The sequence below is a fragment of the Corvus moneduloides genome, chromosome 8 (assembly GCF_009650955.1).
Source record: "Corvus moneduloides isolate bCorMon1 chromosome 8, bCorMon1.pri, whole genome shotgun sequence".
NCBI classification, from domain to species: domain Eukaryota; kingdom Metazoa; phylum Chordata; class Aves; order Passeriformes; family Corvidae; genus Corvus; species Corvus moneduloides.
Window position 1 is genome coordinate 27,039,628 of NC_045483.1, and position 16,524 is coordinate 27,056,151.

The window sequence follows — 16,524 nt, forward strand, 5'->3', positions numbered from 1 at the left end:
GATTACTGTCAGGATCCAGTCAGGACAGTCTTTCACAAATGAAAAACATCAATCACACAGGCACCAAAGGAAACCCATACAGGTGTTTCTGCTTGGACACCAATACGTGGGAGATGGCAACCCAGCAAATGGGAACACAGAAACAAAAATCAACTGGCTCCTGAAAGTGTTTTCTGCCTTCTTTGCAAAGACCTGCAAACTTTGAAACTAAAGGCTAACTGTGAACATACGTTCCTGCCCCCCTTATAGCTGGTCTTGATGATGACTTCAGAGAGAACCTAAGCATCACATTTAGAGAGCATGACTAGAAAAGATTACTGTAATGAATGTGAAAACACTGAAGTTTTCCCCTGATTGTGACTTTGCTTTCCTGGTTTATTTTTTAAACAGGTGCTATTAGCAATTTCTGAGAATAAATGTAACAGTTCCCCAACAATCAAAATAATTTTCTATCTCCATCAAGTGAGTGTAAAAGAAAGGTGAAAGCACTGTCTTTGAGCAAGAAGATTGCAGTTTTCCCCTGTAGCCTCAGAGCACACTCCTCCACCCTGAAAAAATTTCAGATGCTCAATAGCCATTACGGAGCACATCCATAGAGGATTTACAGGGGTTTAATTCCTCACACACTCCTGATGCTGTTCTGAGTGTAAATTACCATTTACAAAAGCTAGCAAACATTGTTCTTCCAGGCAAAAACACCCATAATGCCCGTAACATTTAGCTAAGGTCACACATATTAACAAGGTGAGGACATACAGATACATTAAAAGAAACAGTTTGTAATTTGTCATTACTGCCTTCCTACAAAAGTAGCCTTATAATGAAAGTTCAGGATTTGCACAGGGACAGTGATTAGATGCTAACACACACATGTATGTCTTGGATCCAAACTGGTAACATCATGTGTGGCACTACATTCTTGTTTGTTGTTAACTCTAAACATGGACTTTTAAAACAAACCTGCATCACTGGTCCTTTGTTCCCTTCCTATTTAGCAAATGCAGCTTTTACCTGCGCAGAATCTCACCTTGATAATACTAATTACAAAAGGAAGCAGCTGTAGTAGGTATAAAAATTCCAATCATTTGCAGAAGGCATCTCTAAAAAATAAATAAAAAAAGATGTTACTGAATTGTCCTTCCAAATGAAAACAACTGAGAGCAGGATAGACAAAGCCTTTGTGGAAAGTTCCACAGAGAGAAAGTAGGTTCTTATCTGCATGTTGCATGAATTTTCCAAGAGGAGATTTACACAAAACAATGTTTATCACTTGGGCAGAAGGAGATGAGGCTTTTCAGTAACCTTTACCCAACCAGGCATACTGTTACTGTTTCACACTCAATGAATAAATTCCTTCATTGTATTCCATTTCTTTAAAAATTTGAACATCAAAGTGATCCTGTTAGCTACTCAACAGTATAAAAAAGGGCAAAAAACCTCGTACCTTTAATATCACCTGTTCAATTTACCGTTAATTAATGAAGAAAAACCTCAGAAAAAAAAACCAGCACAAAAACCTGTCTTGTTGTTTTTAGGCACATCAGTTACGCCAAGAGTTTTCAGTGCAATCCATCTGAGAGGACAGCTGACTGCAAAAGGCTGAGGTGTGTGAACTGTGGATACCAGAGAGCCAGCAAGCACGGCCAGCTCCTAAAGACAGTGCAATCTCTCTCTAGGTTCCTGTCCTCTGCTTCCCAGATTTACAGCTAAAAGATACATTATCAATAATCCCCACTCCAGTAGTTCATGGCAGCTTCTTTACAGCTGCCTCAATGTGTGTGCATGCACAGCACAGTGTGCACACACCCACACACATCCCAACAGTGTCGCACAGTGTCACCACGAGGGCCCAGAACACACCAGTGCCTCCTTTAACTGTGGACCCTGTGCCACTTAGCAGGACCACGCAATGAAACCCCAGCTGACAGCTCAGCTCAGCAGAAATTGATGGTATTGCTGTAATGGAGTTATCAGTGACAAATACCTCCTATGCAACTTCCAGGTCACACTCACTTAAGCAATGATAAATGAGCATGAAACACTGTTAGCACAAAACAAGATCATAAATACTCAATTCTGAGCTTAAAAAACCCAACAATTTCAGACAGCTGTTGCATCTTGCAGTCTCCATGATTTTATGGATGTTCTCACTCTTGTCACAGAGGTGTCACAAAACAGGAAAAGATGAGTTTACGCAGATATTAAAACTAAATTAAAAAAAAAAAAAGAGAGAAAGAAAAAACCCAGGTCATCCATCCAGAGCAAACATTGCATCACCCTACACTGGCTAATATACAATTACCTCAGTGAACCTGACAGTTTATAACAGCTTTTGGAATCCCAAGGTCTGACATCCATCTGTCCATCCTTCTGTCACAGAAAGCTGCTCCGGATGAGAGGATGAAGACTGTCTGAACATAAACATGAAAAGTTGTGAAATTCAGGTGTCTGGGACTCCTCTGTCCACTGACATAGGTGGGAAAACAATGGAGAAAACCAGGAAAAGTCCATGGTGAAGCAGCCCTTGCAACTGTGCTTTATCCCCAGGGTTATCTCAATAGGCTACAGTTGCTTTCAAGAATTAATAAAGTGTATTCCTGAGGGTGTTTGCTGATTACAGTGAGATCAGTGACAGCTTGGGACAGGAGAGACTGGCAACTGCTTCCACACTGCAGCAGAACAATGGGAGCACCTTCTGCCTCCCTTGCACCTGGGGTTTCCAAGGTACAGCATAAAGGGCATCAACCCTTCTCTCCCTACCCAGCTGTCACGCAACCAAAGCCCGCCACCTCCAGCCCATACAGCACTCAGCCAAACGCTGCTCGTGAAGAATGGGATCCCTTTGGCCATTGCCATGAGTTATCTGGGCACAGGACAGGGAGCTCCCTGCTCAGCCACAACTGACCTGCTCACTCCCGCTCCCCCAGACGTGCCTGCTGCTCACCGTCTCTGCTTCTGTTGCTGCTGTTTGATGGATGAAATCCTTTACTACCAACACCGCAAACTTCATAAGCACAGCTACACATAAAACCTTAGGAGCAATCAAATTATATTTTTATCCTAATTTCCTGTAATGCTAAAAAATGAATTCCTTACTAGCTTAAAATGACATTTTGCAAAAAGTTTGAAATGGTTTCATTTAGGAGGATCTCAGCCTCACTCTTACAAACCATACAAACCCTTTTACAACATGTTAATTATTTATATATTTTTATGGGGTTATTTGCTTTTATTTAGTGACATTTTCTTCACAAAGTTCAATGAATAATCCAACATCTACTTGCTTACCAAAAGCTTGGGAACATCAGAGTATCTGTATATGGCCAATACACAAAGATGAAACCTCACACTCACACCCTTCCAATGTACAGCAGTTAATTGCTTTTTACATTGCTAGGCAGACAGAAGCAACCACCACAATACTGTACAGGAAAAATACATTTCTCAGCTCTGTGTTATGTGTCAATTTACAGCTAGAACTATCTGCAGTACTGTGCCCTGTGCATTCAGACATGCTGGAATTCCTCTGTCCTGGAAAGTATATTATATGACAAATTACACAACATTGCTTCAGTCAGAACTTTTAATTGTATTCCTACAAAATTATGTAAACATTAGCATACAGATCCAGAAAAATCAATACAATATAACGGTGCATAAACTGTAAGTTTAGAAGAATGTCAGAAACACTTCAACAGTTTATAAATTAATATATACAGTATTGGATACTCCCCATCAGATAGGAAAACCTCAAAACTGAGCAATTTAGGTGCAAGAGCTGTAGAACAACTGAACTGCTCAGACATCAAACTTGACTATGAGGCAACATTGCGATCGACATGACTGCCTGTTGTTGTTTCACATCAGGCATTCCATTTGGCTGCTAAAAAGTATAAAACGAAAGTTTTGGTAGGAAGTTTATTTTTATTGGAAATCATATAGCAAACATCCCTAAAATAATAAAAAATCCCAAACCCAGATTACTCCATCACCAGGTTTCTGGAAGAGTGAAACTGAAGCTTTCTAGGCTGCACAAGGAGATCACTGGCATCTCCATTCCACACTACTTCCCCCAGAGCACCGAAGGCATGGCCAGCTAAAGGAAACATTTCAGGTAGCTGGGAAATGGGGACTGGCGGGTGGGGAGAAAAAGAAAGATGTGGAGCACGTATTGGGCTGACATGCAGCAATCTGGGCAGTTCAGCTCTTTACTGAATTAGAACATCATGGGAATGTAACACCATTGTTAGCCAATTCTGGGCTACTTTGCTTTAAAAAAACCCAAACCAACAATAACAAAAAAATAATCTTCAGCCTGCTTGTGATCAAAATCATATTCAAAGCATTCTTACAATGTTGCTCTTTACAAGATCAGGAACACACCACAGAAAGCAGGATATATCACTCTTTTTCAGACAACACATGAAATGGAGGAGGAGTTCTTTTCCTTTGTTCCTGTCCATACAAGCATAATTCACAAGAGAAAAAAGTAAGGTAGACATACCCTAATGAATGATCTCAAACAAAGGCATTCTTCCCCATATTAGAAAATGCTCAGTATCACTGACACTACAGACTGCATAAAAAGACTAGGATTATCCTGGAAGCACTTGACACTGCAAGAACTCTTTTAACTGCATACCTGTAATATGATCATCAGATAATCTCTCCAAAGTTAAATTTTTCTGTTTCTAGAGTTGAAGTAGAATTTCATTCCATCATATTTTGGTACATTTTTCATACCTGACCAATCACTTCTCACAATGACAAGTAATATTGCACTAATGAAGAAGTATTTATATATAATAAAGGGGAGGTCATGTCTAGCCATCTAAGGCTTTTTGTTATCTTTTTTTCCAGTTGTTTAGGAACAAATTCTGTTCATCTCTTCTATAGGAGATCCTGAGTAGTAAGGTGAAGAAGGTTTGGCAGATAGCACCAGTTTTCCAGCACTTGTCGTAATTCACAGGGTACATCTATCATCGGCAATGCATCTAGAAGCACGATCATACTTGAACCTAAATGCCCAAATCAGAGCTAATAAAACAGTTATTCCTACTGCCAGAATCTGAGCCAACACTGAAACACCAGGAGCAGGAGAAAAGATTTCTGCTAAATCTAAGGACACAAGGTGCAAACACAGAAAAAAGCTTGAAATTCTAGCCAAAATTTTTTCCCTATAATGATGGGGGTGGAGAAAACTACAGCTGGTGGGAAAAACAGGAAGAAACCTCTGTGTCCATCACTTGCCAAAAAACACACCTGCAAGCTGCCCACTTAAAATTAACGCAAAGATACAGCACCCTGAAGGTGTTTATAAACAACCTGAGCTTTTTCCTATTGCTTCCCCCAGGGCAGCTGAAGCAGTGAGTGATTTATTCTGAGCCAGACTGCCAACAGCTTCCAGCATTTAATTACCATGGTGTGTTTGAGGCTTGGAGAAGTTTTATCTGACATAACTCAAAAGGATTCATTGATTAAGAGACTTAGGTCACTACATTTCCTGCTGCAGTTTTTACTTGTATTGCTAACTCATAACAGCAACTATGACAGACAAAAAAAATCTAACACAGAAGAGGTTAAACTTAGACTCTGGGCTGAAGCTTAAGGTGAGCTTAAACTACTAATAGACAAAAGTCTCACTGGACTTGCCCTGTACATAGACCTGAAAAAGTTTTATCACAGATGTATCTGCAGTTTCGTGTAAACTATTAATGTACTACAGCAACACTAATTTGGTATTCACAGATAGCAAAAGCATGGGTTTTATAGATGTTTTGCCAACTCTTCACTGTTATTCCCATTTCTAAAATGACACAGGCAAAAACTCCTAACAAGACCTCATGTTCTTACGTAGCCTGCAGACTTTCCTCCCACTGAAACATGATTTTTTTCCTCACTCACATATCCCATGGGGATCTTATACTCACATATATGCATACTGAGATAAGGGAGAACTGATATGACAATATAAACACAACTAGCAGACCTTAACTCAAATATTGCCAGCAGCACTGAACCTGGAGAAATTTCCAGTAGTGTCTAAGACCTTGTTCAATGTGGTAACAGATAGCACCAACAAAATGGTATTCATGTGAAAATCTTTGCCTCTGCTTCCAGCTTTGGTCACATTTCTCATTTTCCCACTCTCATTGTTTTTTCTCTACTTCTTTATGCTAACTTTTATGTCTAATTTGGTAAAGACCATGCAGTTGTGAAATGCATTCTTGGCTCCTACAGAACTTTTCCAATTTTAACCATTTATTGAAAAAATAAATTAGACCCAGGACATTTTAAGTTAAGTGAATGAAAACTTTGGTAAGAACACTGATGGTACCTTGGCAGTCTTAAGGATTATGACAATTTTCAGTAAGAAAAATCATCTAAATGCTTCTCTCTAACATCATCCAAGGAGTTACACGGCTGTCTGTACTCCAGCTCTAAGCCTCCACGAGAAATCTACGTAAGAGCTCTGAAAAATAAATGTAAAGGAGTACAGGGAAATCTTCAGCAATCTTGAATGAAATATACATGTGTACCAAAATATTCTACTTAACAAGGTATAACACAAACCAGACTTACCAAAAAATTTTTTTCTGTACACACATGAACAAGGTTTTCATGTATGAAACCATCAAACAAATAAATCTCATCTCTCAAAGGTGTTTGTGGGATTTTTTGTTTGGGTGTTATACATAACTACCAATGCAGTCAATATAAATTAAGCCAGATCATTCATTATGTCCAGCATTTCACACAATATACCAGTGGGAGGAGATAAAACATTACTCTGATCAAATACGTTTATTTTAATCTTCAAAACACAACCCTTTTTCTTCATCTTCATCATCATCATCAGTAGAATCTGCATAGGACTCAATGGTGTTGTATATGAAAGAGTACAGCTTGACATCTGGTCCTGAAGTAGAACAGTTTCTGCATTGTTCATTGTAGTATCTCAGCAATAGCCTATAAATGTCCCCTTCAAAAACCAAAAACAGATCATTAAACACCATGTAAGAACACGCCATATGAGCAATGTATGATTGCAAAGGAAGGCTAGAAATGCACAGACAGGGCTAGGGACATCTCTAAATGAGCAGTGACAGAGGCAGACTGTGTAATGGGAATGTCTGCAGGTTGTTCAGAACATAGGATGGGCTCCCTCAACTTGTTGCACAAGCTATCCCAACATTAGGCTGGAAAACACATCAGACCACATCTTGCAGGATCAAGACAGAACCACTAGAAGACAAATTTATGTCAAGAATGCCTAAGCAGCTCTTCCCTCTTCAAAGCATTACTGAGTTATATCAAAAGCTTTTGCAAATCTTCTACCTACCACATGTATCTGTATTTTTCAAGTTCTATAGCATAACTCCCAAGGAATTAGAAAAGCATTCTAGAAGTCTTCTAACTGATTAGCACTGTGCAGTTGATCCCAAATCAGCAGACTTCCCCATTCTGAAAACAGGCACACATAAACCGAGACCCATTTGCTTGTGTTCAGGACTTGGTGACAAGAATTCATACTGGAAAATTTCTACTTGTAGAGATGGTAATGTCTCTTTTCTGCACACAAAGATTTTTTTTTTGCTCACCAATAGTTTGACCCTTCTCACAGAGAAAAGTATGGATGCTGTAAATGTCCCGCATCAGCTCCACATCTCCAAAGGTAAAATAAACAATATCACGTCCAGCCTCAGCAGCTGCCAATATCTGAATTAAGGCTGAAACAACAAAAAAAGATTACATATGAACACAGGATAGAACAATTTGCTGAAGGAAAAAACACAGCATAAGTTTACAGCAAACAACCATAGCATCCATTTCCACATGGGTGCTGCAAAGCAGTACAAACAACAGGTGGATAACTATTACTTCCAAAATTCTTTTTTAAATAAAGAACGCTGGGCACTGCAGGCCAAGAGTGTTGAAGCATTCTGCTAGAGCTGTTACTGACATCCACCCTTACTTCCAGATAAACTGTGCTTAAAACTGAGAGGGGTTTATTTTGGTCCATGTCTGCCCCCAAGCAGCATGCAGCCATTAATTAGCCAATAAATGCCTGTGGCAGCATAAGGCAACAGAGCAGCACCTTCCATCCTGGTTTGAGCTGCCTGTACAGCCACAGACAGTGGGGTAAAATTCATCCATGAGCACTTGGCAATTTCCATTCTGTGCCACCTATTAGAAGGAATGGAGCCAACCCTTTCACTAGATAAGCTACGCAGAGTGGGAGCTGACCCAGCTTTTAGCTCCAAGAGGAGAACTATGGTTCTGCAGCCTCTTCCTGTATAATTTAAGGTGTCCATCATACCTACAATAGAAGTATGCAGCATGGAATACGTTGGCTTATTCTGACCTATGAGGTGTGATATCAGCAATGCAATTCATGTTATTTAACTTCCAGCTTTCTGTCAAACTCATTGGCCCAGGCTGCATCCCAAGTTCTGCCAACAGCTACCATTACAATATAGACAGATTTTGTTCCTCTATAAGCAAAAGAAAGAAAAATGTTTCCTATCTTGGAAACAGTTTTTTGAAGATTCACCTTGAGAAATCATCTGGGGTATTGATCAACAGTGCAGCTGAGCCAAGCTAATGACCCAGTGCAACTGGAGAAAGTAGCTCTGGTCCACTTCTCATGTAGCTGCTCACTTTTCTGCAGCTCTCTGGTGCTCATCAGACATCACTGGTGCTCATCAGACATCACTGTGCCCATTCCATTCACCAAACTGGCAGAAAAGTTACAGATGAAGAATAAAAGCTAATGGTTTGCTGCGAGAACAGCAGTTGAATTGGCAGAGTGAAAGCTTTGCTATGAGCCAGAGCTGAGGCAAGGGAGGGCACCAGACCACAGAGCCAAGAACAAAGAAGGGGGAAGAGAAACAATGAGGGGGAGAAAAAAACCAGGACCCCCTTAGGCAGCACCAAACTTAAAAGAGTGCAGCTTTTTCACCAGCCAGCACTGCCAGGCTGGAGTGCCACAGAGGCGTGAAATCAATCACAGGTTCATTTCACAGGAGCTACAACAGTCCAAACAATGGACCCCAGCAACTATTTCATCTGCTGCAGCTTGTCTTACTTCAGAGCCTGTTGGTGCAGTTCTGATACCAATTCTTCCTTTTTCTACCCAGTAAGTAGAGTTAATTAAAATGTGATTAATATTGTCTTTGTAAAGATTAATTTTAAATAAAACAGTGTACATACTGCATTACCACCTGCTAGTGGAAGCTAAATAGAAAGCTGTTCAGAGCTCAGATCAAGAATCTCTCACATTTTAAACAGAGACCTATTAAAACACTGCATTCCTTAATCAAAAAAACCCTCTCTTGTAAACCCATAGCCAAAATTATAAATTACATGATTCACGTGTGAAATTAATCTCAATCTGGGAATGATATTTTAATTAAACTACTGAACCAGCTGTGGATTTAGTAAAGCTTCAGTAGTTCAGCTTTTAAAGAGTCTAATTAACTAGCTTGCATAGGGGAACAGAACCTAATGAATCTTATTATTCATTCCAAACAAACAATGCAGTTTCACTTTACAAGATATTAAAAATATCCTATTATTTATTTTGAATTGCTCTATATCTTATGAAACTTCACAATCTTCTGTACATTAATGAGACACAATACCATGGGAGATTTCCATGCTACTGATACAGAAAGAAGCACCACAGGAGGAGCAATAGAGCCTGAGGTACCGGGTCTGGAGGGATCTGAGCTTTCTTGCCCCTTGCACCCAGCTGATGTGATCCCACTTAACTTCTGGGCTTGCACCTGAAGCAGTGGCTGTACTGACATCCCTTCTACATTAAAAAAATATACATGGGGTATTACAGTTCAGATCCAAGACCTTATGCAAATTAAAGAATTTATTAAACCTGCCTAACATAAATCAACTATGCTCAGATCCTACAGTAAATACTAGTCCTGATATTGTTAAGATACACATTTGGCAGCCCATTTTATCTAATGGAAATCAAAAAACAACTGCCAGGAACTCAGTGAGCATTGAGAAAAAAATAGATGCTTTATGAATTAAGCACATTAAGAGAGAAAACTAATGAAGCTAGTAGCCTGATGACTGTCTCACTGTAGCTACCTAAAGCTGTTCTGAAAAGCAAATTTTAAATACTCTCCAAATGCTTGGAAACAACAAAAAAAATGTAAATTTCTACTTAGAATTATATGAACCAGGATATGAATTTACATGTCAGGATCCATCAGTTCTTGAATTGATGGAAAAGGTCTTAAATGAATGTAAGCATGTGATATCTGCTGCATTATAAATACTCTAATTAAATATAAAAGAACATGAGAAAGTGAGTGATATAGCAGGCAAGTCAGGAAAGAAAGCAGCACGTCTGAGTGACTGGAAACCTCTCTAGCATACAGCAATATATTAAGGAGCAAAATTAAGCACTGCCAGCAAATTTGTGAAGCCTTGCAAATTACCAGGTACTTTAAACAGCTTTGCAGAGATATGAATTTCAGGCAGAATCTAAAAAGACTGCTCCAGAAAGGTCAACTGATTTATATGACTGACAACTGCAATGAACATGTTCTTCTGTGAATGAATGCTGCATATTTGTGCTTTGGAAGGTTTCAGTGCTACAAGTCCTTCCAAATCCAGCATTTCATCATCACGTGCTTGCCTCATACTTTAAACTGAAAAGAGCATAAAAGTCTAAAGCACAAAGAATAGAGTAGAATGCTTTTTTATTGTTTAAGGTCACATTACTCATGGCCTAAAGATCAGCACTAATGAACCAATTCTAAAGAATGCCACTTCTTGGAAAAATGTAGTAATTAGAACAAAAGCAAGAAATGTACTTGAACAAAAACATACGGCCAAGGAGCAAAACATAAGTTATTGGATTAATTGGAACATTAACTAATTGCTACAATTTACCTTTTAATCGGGAGTCCCCTCCAAAGGCACCACATCCCCAGTTTCCCGTGGCTATTGCAGAGAGGTGTTGAGGTGGAACACTGGGTCGAGAGAAGCCACAGTAGGCCTACATGCAGACAAGAGTCAGAGATGGATTTGAGAGGCAACCTGGTGTGATACTTTCAAAAAATAAAATTATAACAAAAATCATATTGTCTTCTAGCAATATCAAATTCAAACTACTTCAATACACCATTAGTCTTCCTTTCAATTTAACAGCAATAACAAAAAAATTTAAAGCAAGAAGATTTTTGCCTTATTTGGACCCAAGTTAAAAATTAAGATACAGGTGCTGAGTCCCAGGCATTTCATCACACCTACAGGAAACTTTCCAGGATAGCCTGAACAGAAAATGAACTCCGACTTAAAATTTTCTTTAAATAACAATCAGTCCTCATAAAAAAACATCAGCCAAACCAACTAACCTTATAAATGTTGCAGTGATCTACCATAATTTATTTTAAAAATCCAAACCAATCAATAAACTGAAAATTGTAGGCAGATCATAAATTCACTGATGTAGGTAATTAGAATTTTGTACTAAGATATCAGCAAAGTTTACAAACTGTACTTAACTGTCTTTTTTAGGGCTAATTTCGTTACCAACCATGAAGAAACAAGCTGATGAATGTTACTTTAGTCAAGATGCTAAGGTTTTACAACTAATTTAAATTAGTCCTTCAGCACCATACATCATTTTCAGGGGATGCATTCCCTTTCCAGCTGAGAATTAGGGCAGTGTGTTCCTATGTTTGAATTTATTTAAAATACATCCTATAATATTCTGTACCCTTCTGTACTGCAGAAAGCAGGAGGCTGTGGCCACAGTAGCATTGAGCATATATGTTCAACACCGAAGCTAAAGCAAAGGCCCACTGCATCTGTAAATGTGGAATCACATGAAGGAGACTCATTAGCATGTTTTGATCCCAAAAATTTGCACACTATAGTATAGTATATACTATACCACTATATATAGTATAGTATAACTGAATTAGCATTCTTGTACTCCACTGCCCAGTAAAAACAGCACTGCCACTGCTAGCACAGGCCACACACCTCTCACTACCTACGCCTTATGCTGGCCATGCAAGGCCTTAATTCTGGCCCATTAGCCTTCTTATTAACTAAGGAGAATCTGCTTTGTGAACTGGAGACTGATTCCAGACACAGCAAGTTAGGAGATAAAATTTGTGCAAGGGATAACAGCAAAGGCCTTGAAAACACTGGCACAGGGTAAAGCTAAGGTCTCATAACCATAAACAGCTCACTGATGACAGTTACTAGTCCCTGAAAAAGTACAACCTTAAAAGCTGGGAAAAGACTGCTTTAGCTTCAACAAAAGAGCAGCAGCAATACAAGAAAAACAAGTGACAGGAAAACCCAGGCTATGCAGATGATAAAGCACCTGCCACAGCTTGGGAAAGTAACCCAATGTTCCCAAACATTATGCAGCACATAATCCAGGGCAGAGACCAAGGACTGGGAAACATCTCAAATATCTTATTTAAGGACAGTATCACAAATTGGGGATGGCAGAGAAGAGAAGAGAAGAGAAGAGAAGAGAAGAGAAGAGAAGAGAAGAGAAGAGAAGAGAAGAGAAGAGAAGAGAAGAGAAGAGAAGAGAAAAAAAAAATTATGTCCACCACAATTCCAGCTTCCCCTGTTCAAAGAACTCTTCAGCCTGGCAACTTTGATGTGTAGATTATCAAGCACCACAGTCACTGCAAAGTGCAGTTTTGTACATACACAGCTGACCTAGGGCAGGGTCAAGGACTGATAACTTTGAATATATAATGATAATGATTAATAATGTGAAAGAATTATTAGTAGGAAGTGTGCTAGTTTTGAATGTCAGCTCAGAAGTTTTGTTTAAAGGATTACAACTGGCCTGCATTGTCAGTCTTCTTGAAGACTGTAAGCTCTAACTGGCATGTATACACACATAAGCAGCTACAACAGCCCTTACAGCTACTGTGAAAATAAAGAGGATTTATGAACAGCTGGATCTGATCTCAAGAAGACATCAATATAGGAAAAGGTAAACTCCCAGGCAATAAGTCAATACCCCAAGGGCAAAGAAGAAAGGTGAAAGAAAAGCAAGGGGCACCCTATTTTTGAACTGCCCCATCTTAAAACATGAGGCACCTCCTTTTCCACCTTGACTGCACAGCTGAGTAGGATTCAACAGCACAAATCACAGGGAAAGAAGTTACACTTGCAATTTAGAATCATAGAATAGCTTGAGTTGGAATGGACCTTTTAAAGATCACCTCCTTCCAACCTGCCTGCCATGGGCTGGGATGCCATTCCCTAGATCAGGGTGCTCAGGGCCCCATCCAACCTGGGACTGAACACTACCAGGGATGGGGCATCCACAGCTTCCCTTGGCAACCTGTTCCAGTGCCTCACCACCCTCATAGTAAGGAATTTCTTCCTAATACCTAATTTAAACCTGTCCTCTGTCAGTTTAAAACCACTGCCCCTTGTACTGTCACTATCTGCCCATATCAAAAGTCCCTCTCACTTCCTTTTATAAACCCCTTGAAGTACTGGATGGATAAAATAAGGTCTCCCTGAAGCCTTCTCTTCTCCCTGATGAACAACCCCAACTCTCAGACTGTTGTTTAGAAGCAGGACAGGGAAAAGTTAACAAAATGTATATCCAAGTTTCATTTATATTTTTGAAAGTTATATAAAATACCCCTTTGAATAGCACATCAAAGAAATATATTTGACAATCTTTTGCTTTAACACTGGACAGCAAAACCCTCTCATATAAGACACAACTAAGCAAGAACTTCCTTAGATGAGGACAATAACATAAGAATGTTTGAAAAGGTTCTATAAACACTAGACTGCAGGCTGTTGTAAGAAGTTACTGGCCTTGTTGAGCTCTCTTCTAATTTTCTCTGGACCAAACTGATCAAGGAAACGTCTGAAGTGAAATGCATCTATAGCAACAATTTCGGTGTAGCGTCGTTGCCATTCATCCCTAAAATTGGAGGGGGGAGAAAAGTAGATGACATTAGTTGTTTAATATCAGCCATATAACTCCAATTCAAAATGAGCAATTCCCTGCAGATCTTCTGTGTTAGAAGCAGCTGGAAAGGTGAATTCGTAACAGACAATGGAGCACTTTGTGGGTTGGGAATGAAAGCAGAATCAGAAATGAGACAGGCCTCCCCATAAATTTAGAAATACTCTGGCTAGACTTTGGGCATGAACGTGAAACAAATCTAATAACACAGTACTATTTATCAAGTATGTAAGAACACTGCAACGTCAGTGTTTCTCTGTCTTCCGCCAACATTTAAATGAGAGTACACTGTGGATGTTTCTATACCAAATGAGTAATTTTGTGTATGCACTCTAGTGACATTGCTGGAGAAATAAATTCAAGATCTCAGAGATGTCTACTCAGATTCATGGTATTGATTCTTATTTTGTCACACATCAGCTGCACCGTGTCATCTGAGGTCTCGCTGTCAAAATTTCCTGTGACATTGCGATTCACAGTTAAATCAGTATCTTAACAAAAAAGTGCATTAAATACATATATCTCTAAACTGTAAAAGATGTTGGTCTAAGAACCGACATAAGGGCAGGTACCACTTATTAGCATTAGTATGCCATTACCAATATGATATAACTTTCTTAGCTTGTTGGCCCTACTGAAGAGAGCAACATCAAGCAAATATCCTATTAAGGCAAATGCTAGGAAATACTCAGAAGTACCAAGTTTTCAAATTTCTCACGTTTATTTATTCCTCAACTTAAAATACTTATGTGGAACTTTACCTAGGGGTCTTATCTTCATGGCTCCTTGCCCACCGGTAAGTCTCTGCATAGCCTGTGTACTCACTGTACTGCTCAGTACCTGAAACAAATAATTTTCCAGATTACATACAAAATATGTACATATTTTTTTCACTTGGCAAATCTTTGATAGGAATCACTGCTTCTCCAAATGAACATGCAGCTCCCAGAAGCAAAGGGAAACAGAGAATTTGTATTTGCACCACGAATACAAGATTTCCTTGTAAAGCTCCTTTCCCACAGGTGATGAGCAGCACCCAGCACAGAACATTACGAGTGCAGATCTACATATGTTGCCCAGTGTATCATGAGAAGTGATCAGCACCAACAAACTACCTCTGTAAAAGCACCAAGACCCAAAAAACCACAGTATGGAACATATTTGGCTGCTCTTGAAAGGTCCAATAGGGTACCTTAGCAAGTATTAAAGGCTGTCAGAAAGCAGCTCCCTAAGGCCACCAGTGATTTTAGCTACTATGCTCTGCTATACCAATTCCTTTTCAAAAGTGTATCCCAAGACCAAAAAAGAGCACATCTTAACCAAGAACAAGGATCATAACTTCTAAAAGGCTGCCTTTCACCTCATTTTATAGAGATTCAGGACCTTGCTTCAAAAACTGGGCATTGCACAAATGCTTCAGAGAAATACTGCTGAAGTAATGCCACAACAAAATCACACCTTTTCCCCGTGTTCTGAGCTCACAACAGCTGAGTTTCAGAAGTAACCACAGAATAGTCTAGGTTGGAAGGGACCCCCAATGATCATGGAGTCCAACTCTTCAGTGAACCCATGCCCTTGGTGTTACTGGCACTGTGCTCTGACCAGCTGAGCTGACTTGTTTGGTGGTTCATACAGGTGTAGTTTGGCACAATCATAAACAGTAAGAGCAAGAAGAGAACTGTTAAGCAACCCCAATTTGTGACACCAGCTATGCCTCTAAATAGAATGGGAAAAAAGAGGTTTTAAAGAAATGCAAGCTGACAGCATGAAATATCTGATTAGTAAGATGAGTACTGCCTAACTATTGCACAGATCAGCAGTACCCTGAGAATATAAATGTTTACATTTAATGTAAGTTTTCCAATCCCTAAATAAAAATGCAGTTGAACAATCAAAAACAAAGCTATTAACTTTAAACCTCACTGACAAGGAAATTTCAATGTTTACCTCCAGTAGTCTCAAGCACAGGAAACAAGCTGTTAAAAACTGTTTACAGTGATGCATATACTTCAAGATATTTTCCCCACTTACCCATATTAACTCACAAGACTTATCAATGTTCATTTAACTCATCTGCCCTGTTACCCACGCATTAGTTATTTACTCTAGAAGATTAATCATTCTGAGGGCACGCAAATCTCACTCAAGGCTATTTTGAAAAGTTGCTATGCAAAATGAGTGGGATAGTAAGAGATTCCTCACTGAGTTCACTTCCTGATAAAAAATCATCTGAAAAATGTGGATGACAGAATACGCCTATGTATTCACATACATCCATGCCCTCAAACAAAGGACAACCACAAGCAGCTTCCACATTCAGAAATCAGCCTTCTAATTGAATTGCAGGCTATCAACCTTCACTAAGACTTTTCCTGACATGAATAAAATTCAGTTCTCTTCATATGCTTGGTAAAAGTGTCTGAGCACAGAGCAAGAAAAGATAGACAAAGGAAGTACGTGACTCTTTTGAGAGCTCTCTTTAGAGGACAACCTAGGCAAAACTTCCAGCTTCAAAAAGGAAG

General features: G+C 39.3%; 1 protein-coding gene across 2 annotated transcripts in view; it reads right to left on the reverse strand.

Moving 5' to 3' along the window:
- Window positions 1-3,569: 3,569 nt before the first annotated feature.
- The window catches only part of PARG (poly(ADP-ribose) glycohydrolase), a 61,717-nt gene continuing 48,762 nt past the window's right edge, over window positions 3,570-16,524 (reverse strand). For both annotated transcript variants that reach the window (XM_032116300.1, XM_032116299.1), the window contains exons 14-18: window positions 14,764-14,842; window positions 13,849-13,957; window positions 10,924-11,029; window positions 7,602-7,730; window positions 3,570-6,982 (exon numbers count right to left, since the gene is read on the reverse strand). In XM_032116300.1, coding sequence (XP_031972191.1) covers window positions 6,810-6,982; window positions 7,602-7,730; window positions 10,924-11,029; window positions 13,849-13,957; window positions 14,764-14,842 — 596 coding nt within the window. In that variant the 3' untranslated portion in view covers window positions 3,570-6,809. The remainder of the gene's footprint in view (window positions 6,983-7,601; window positions 7,731-10,923; window positions 11,030-13,848; window positions 13,958-14,763; window positions 14,843-16,524) is intronic.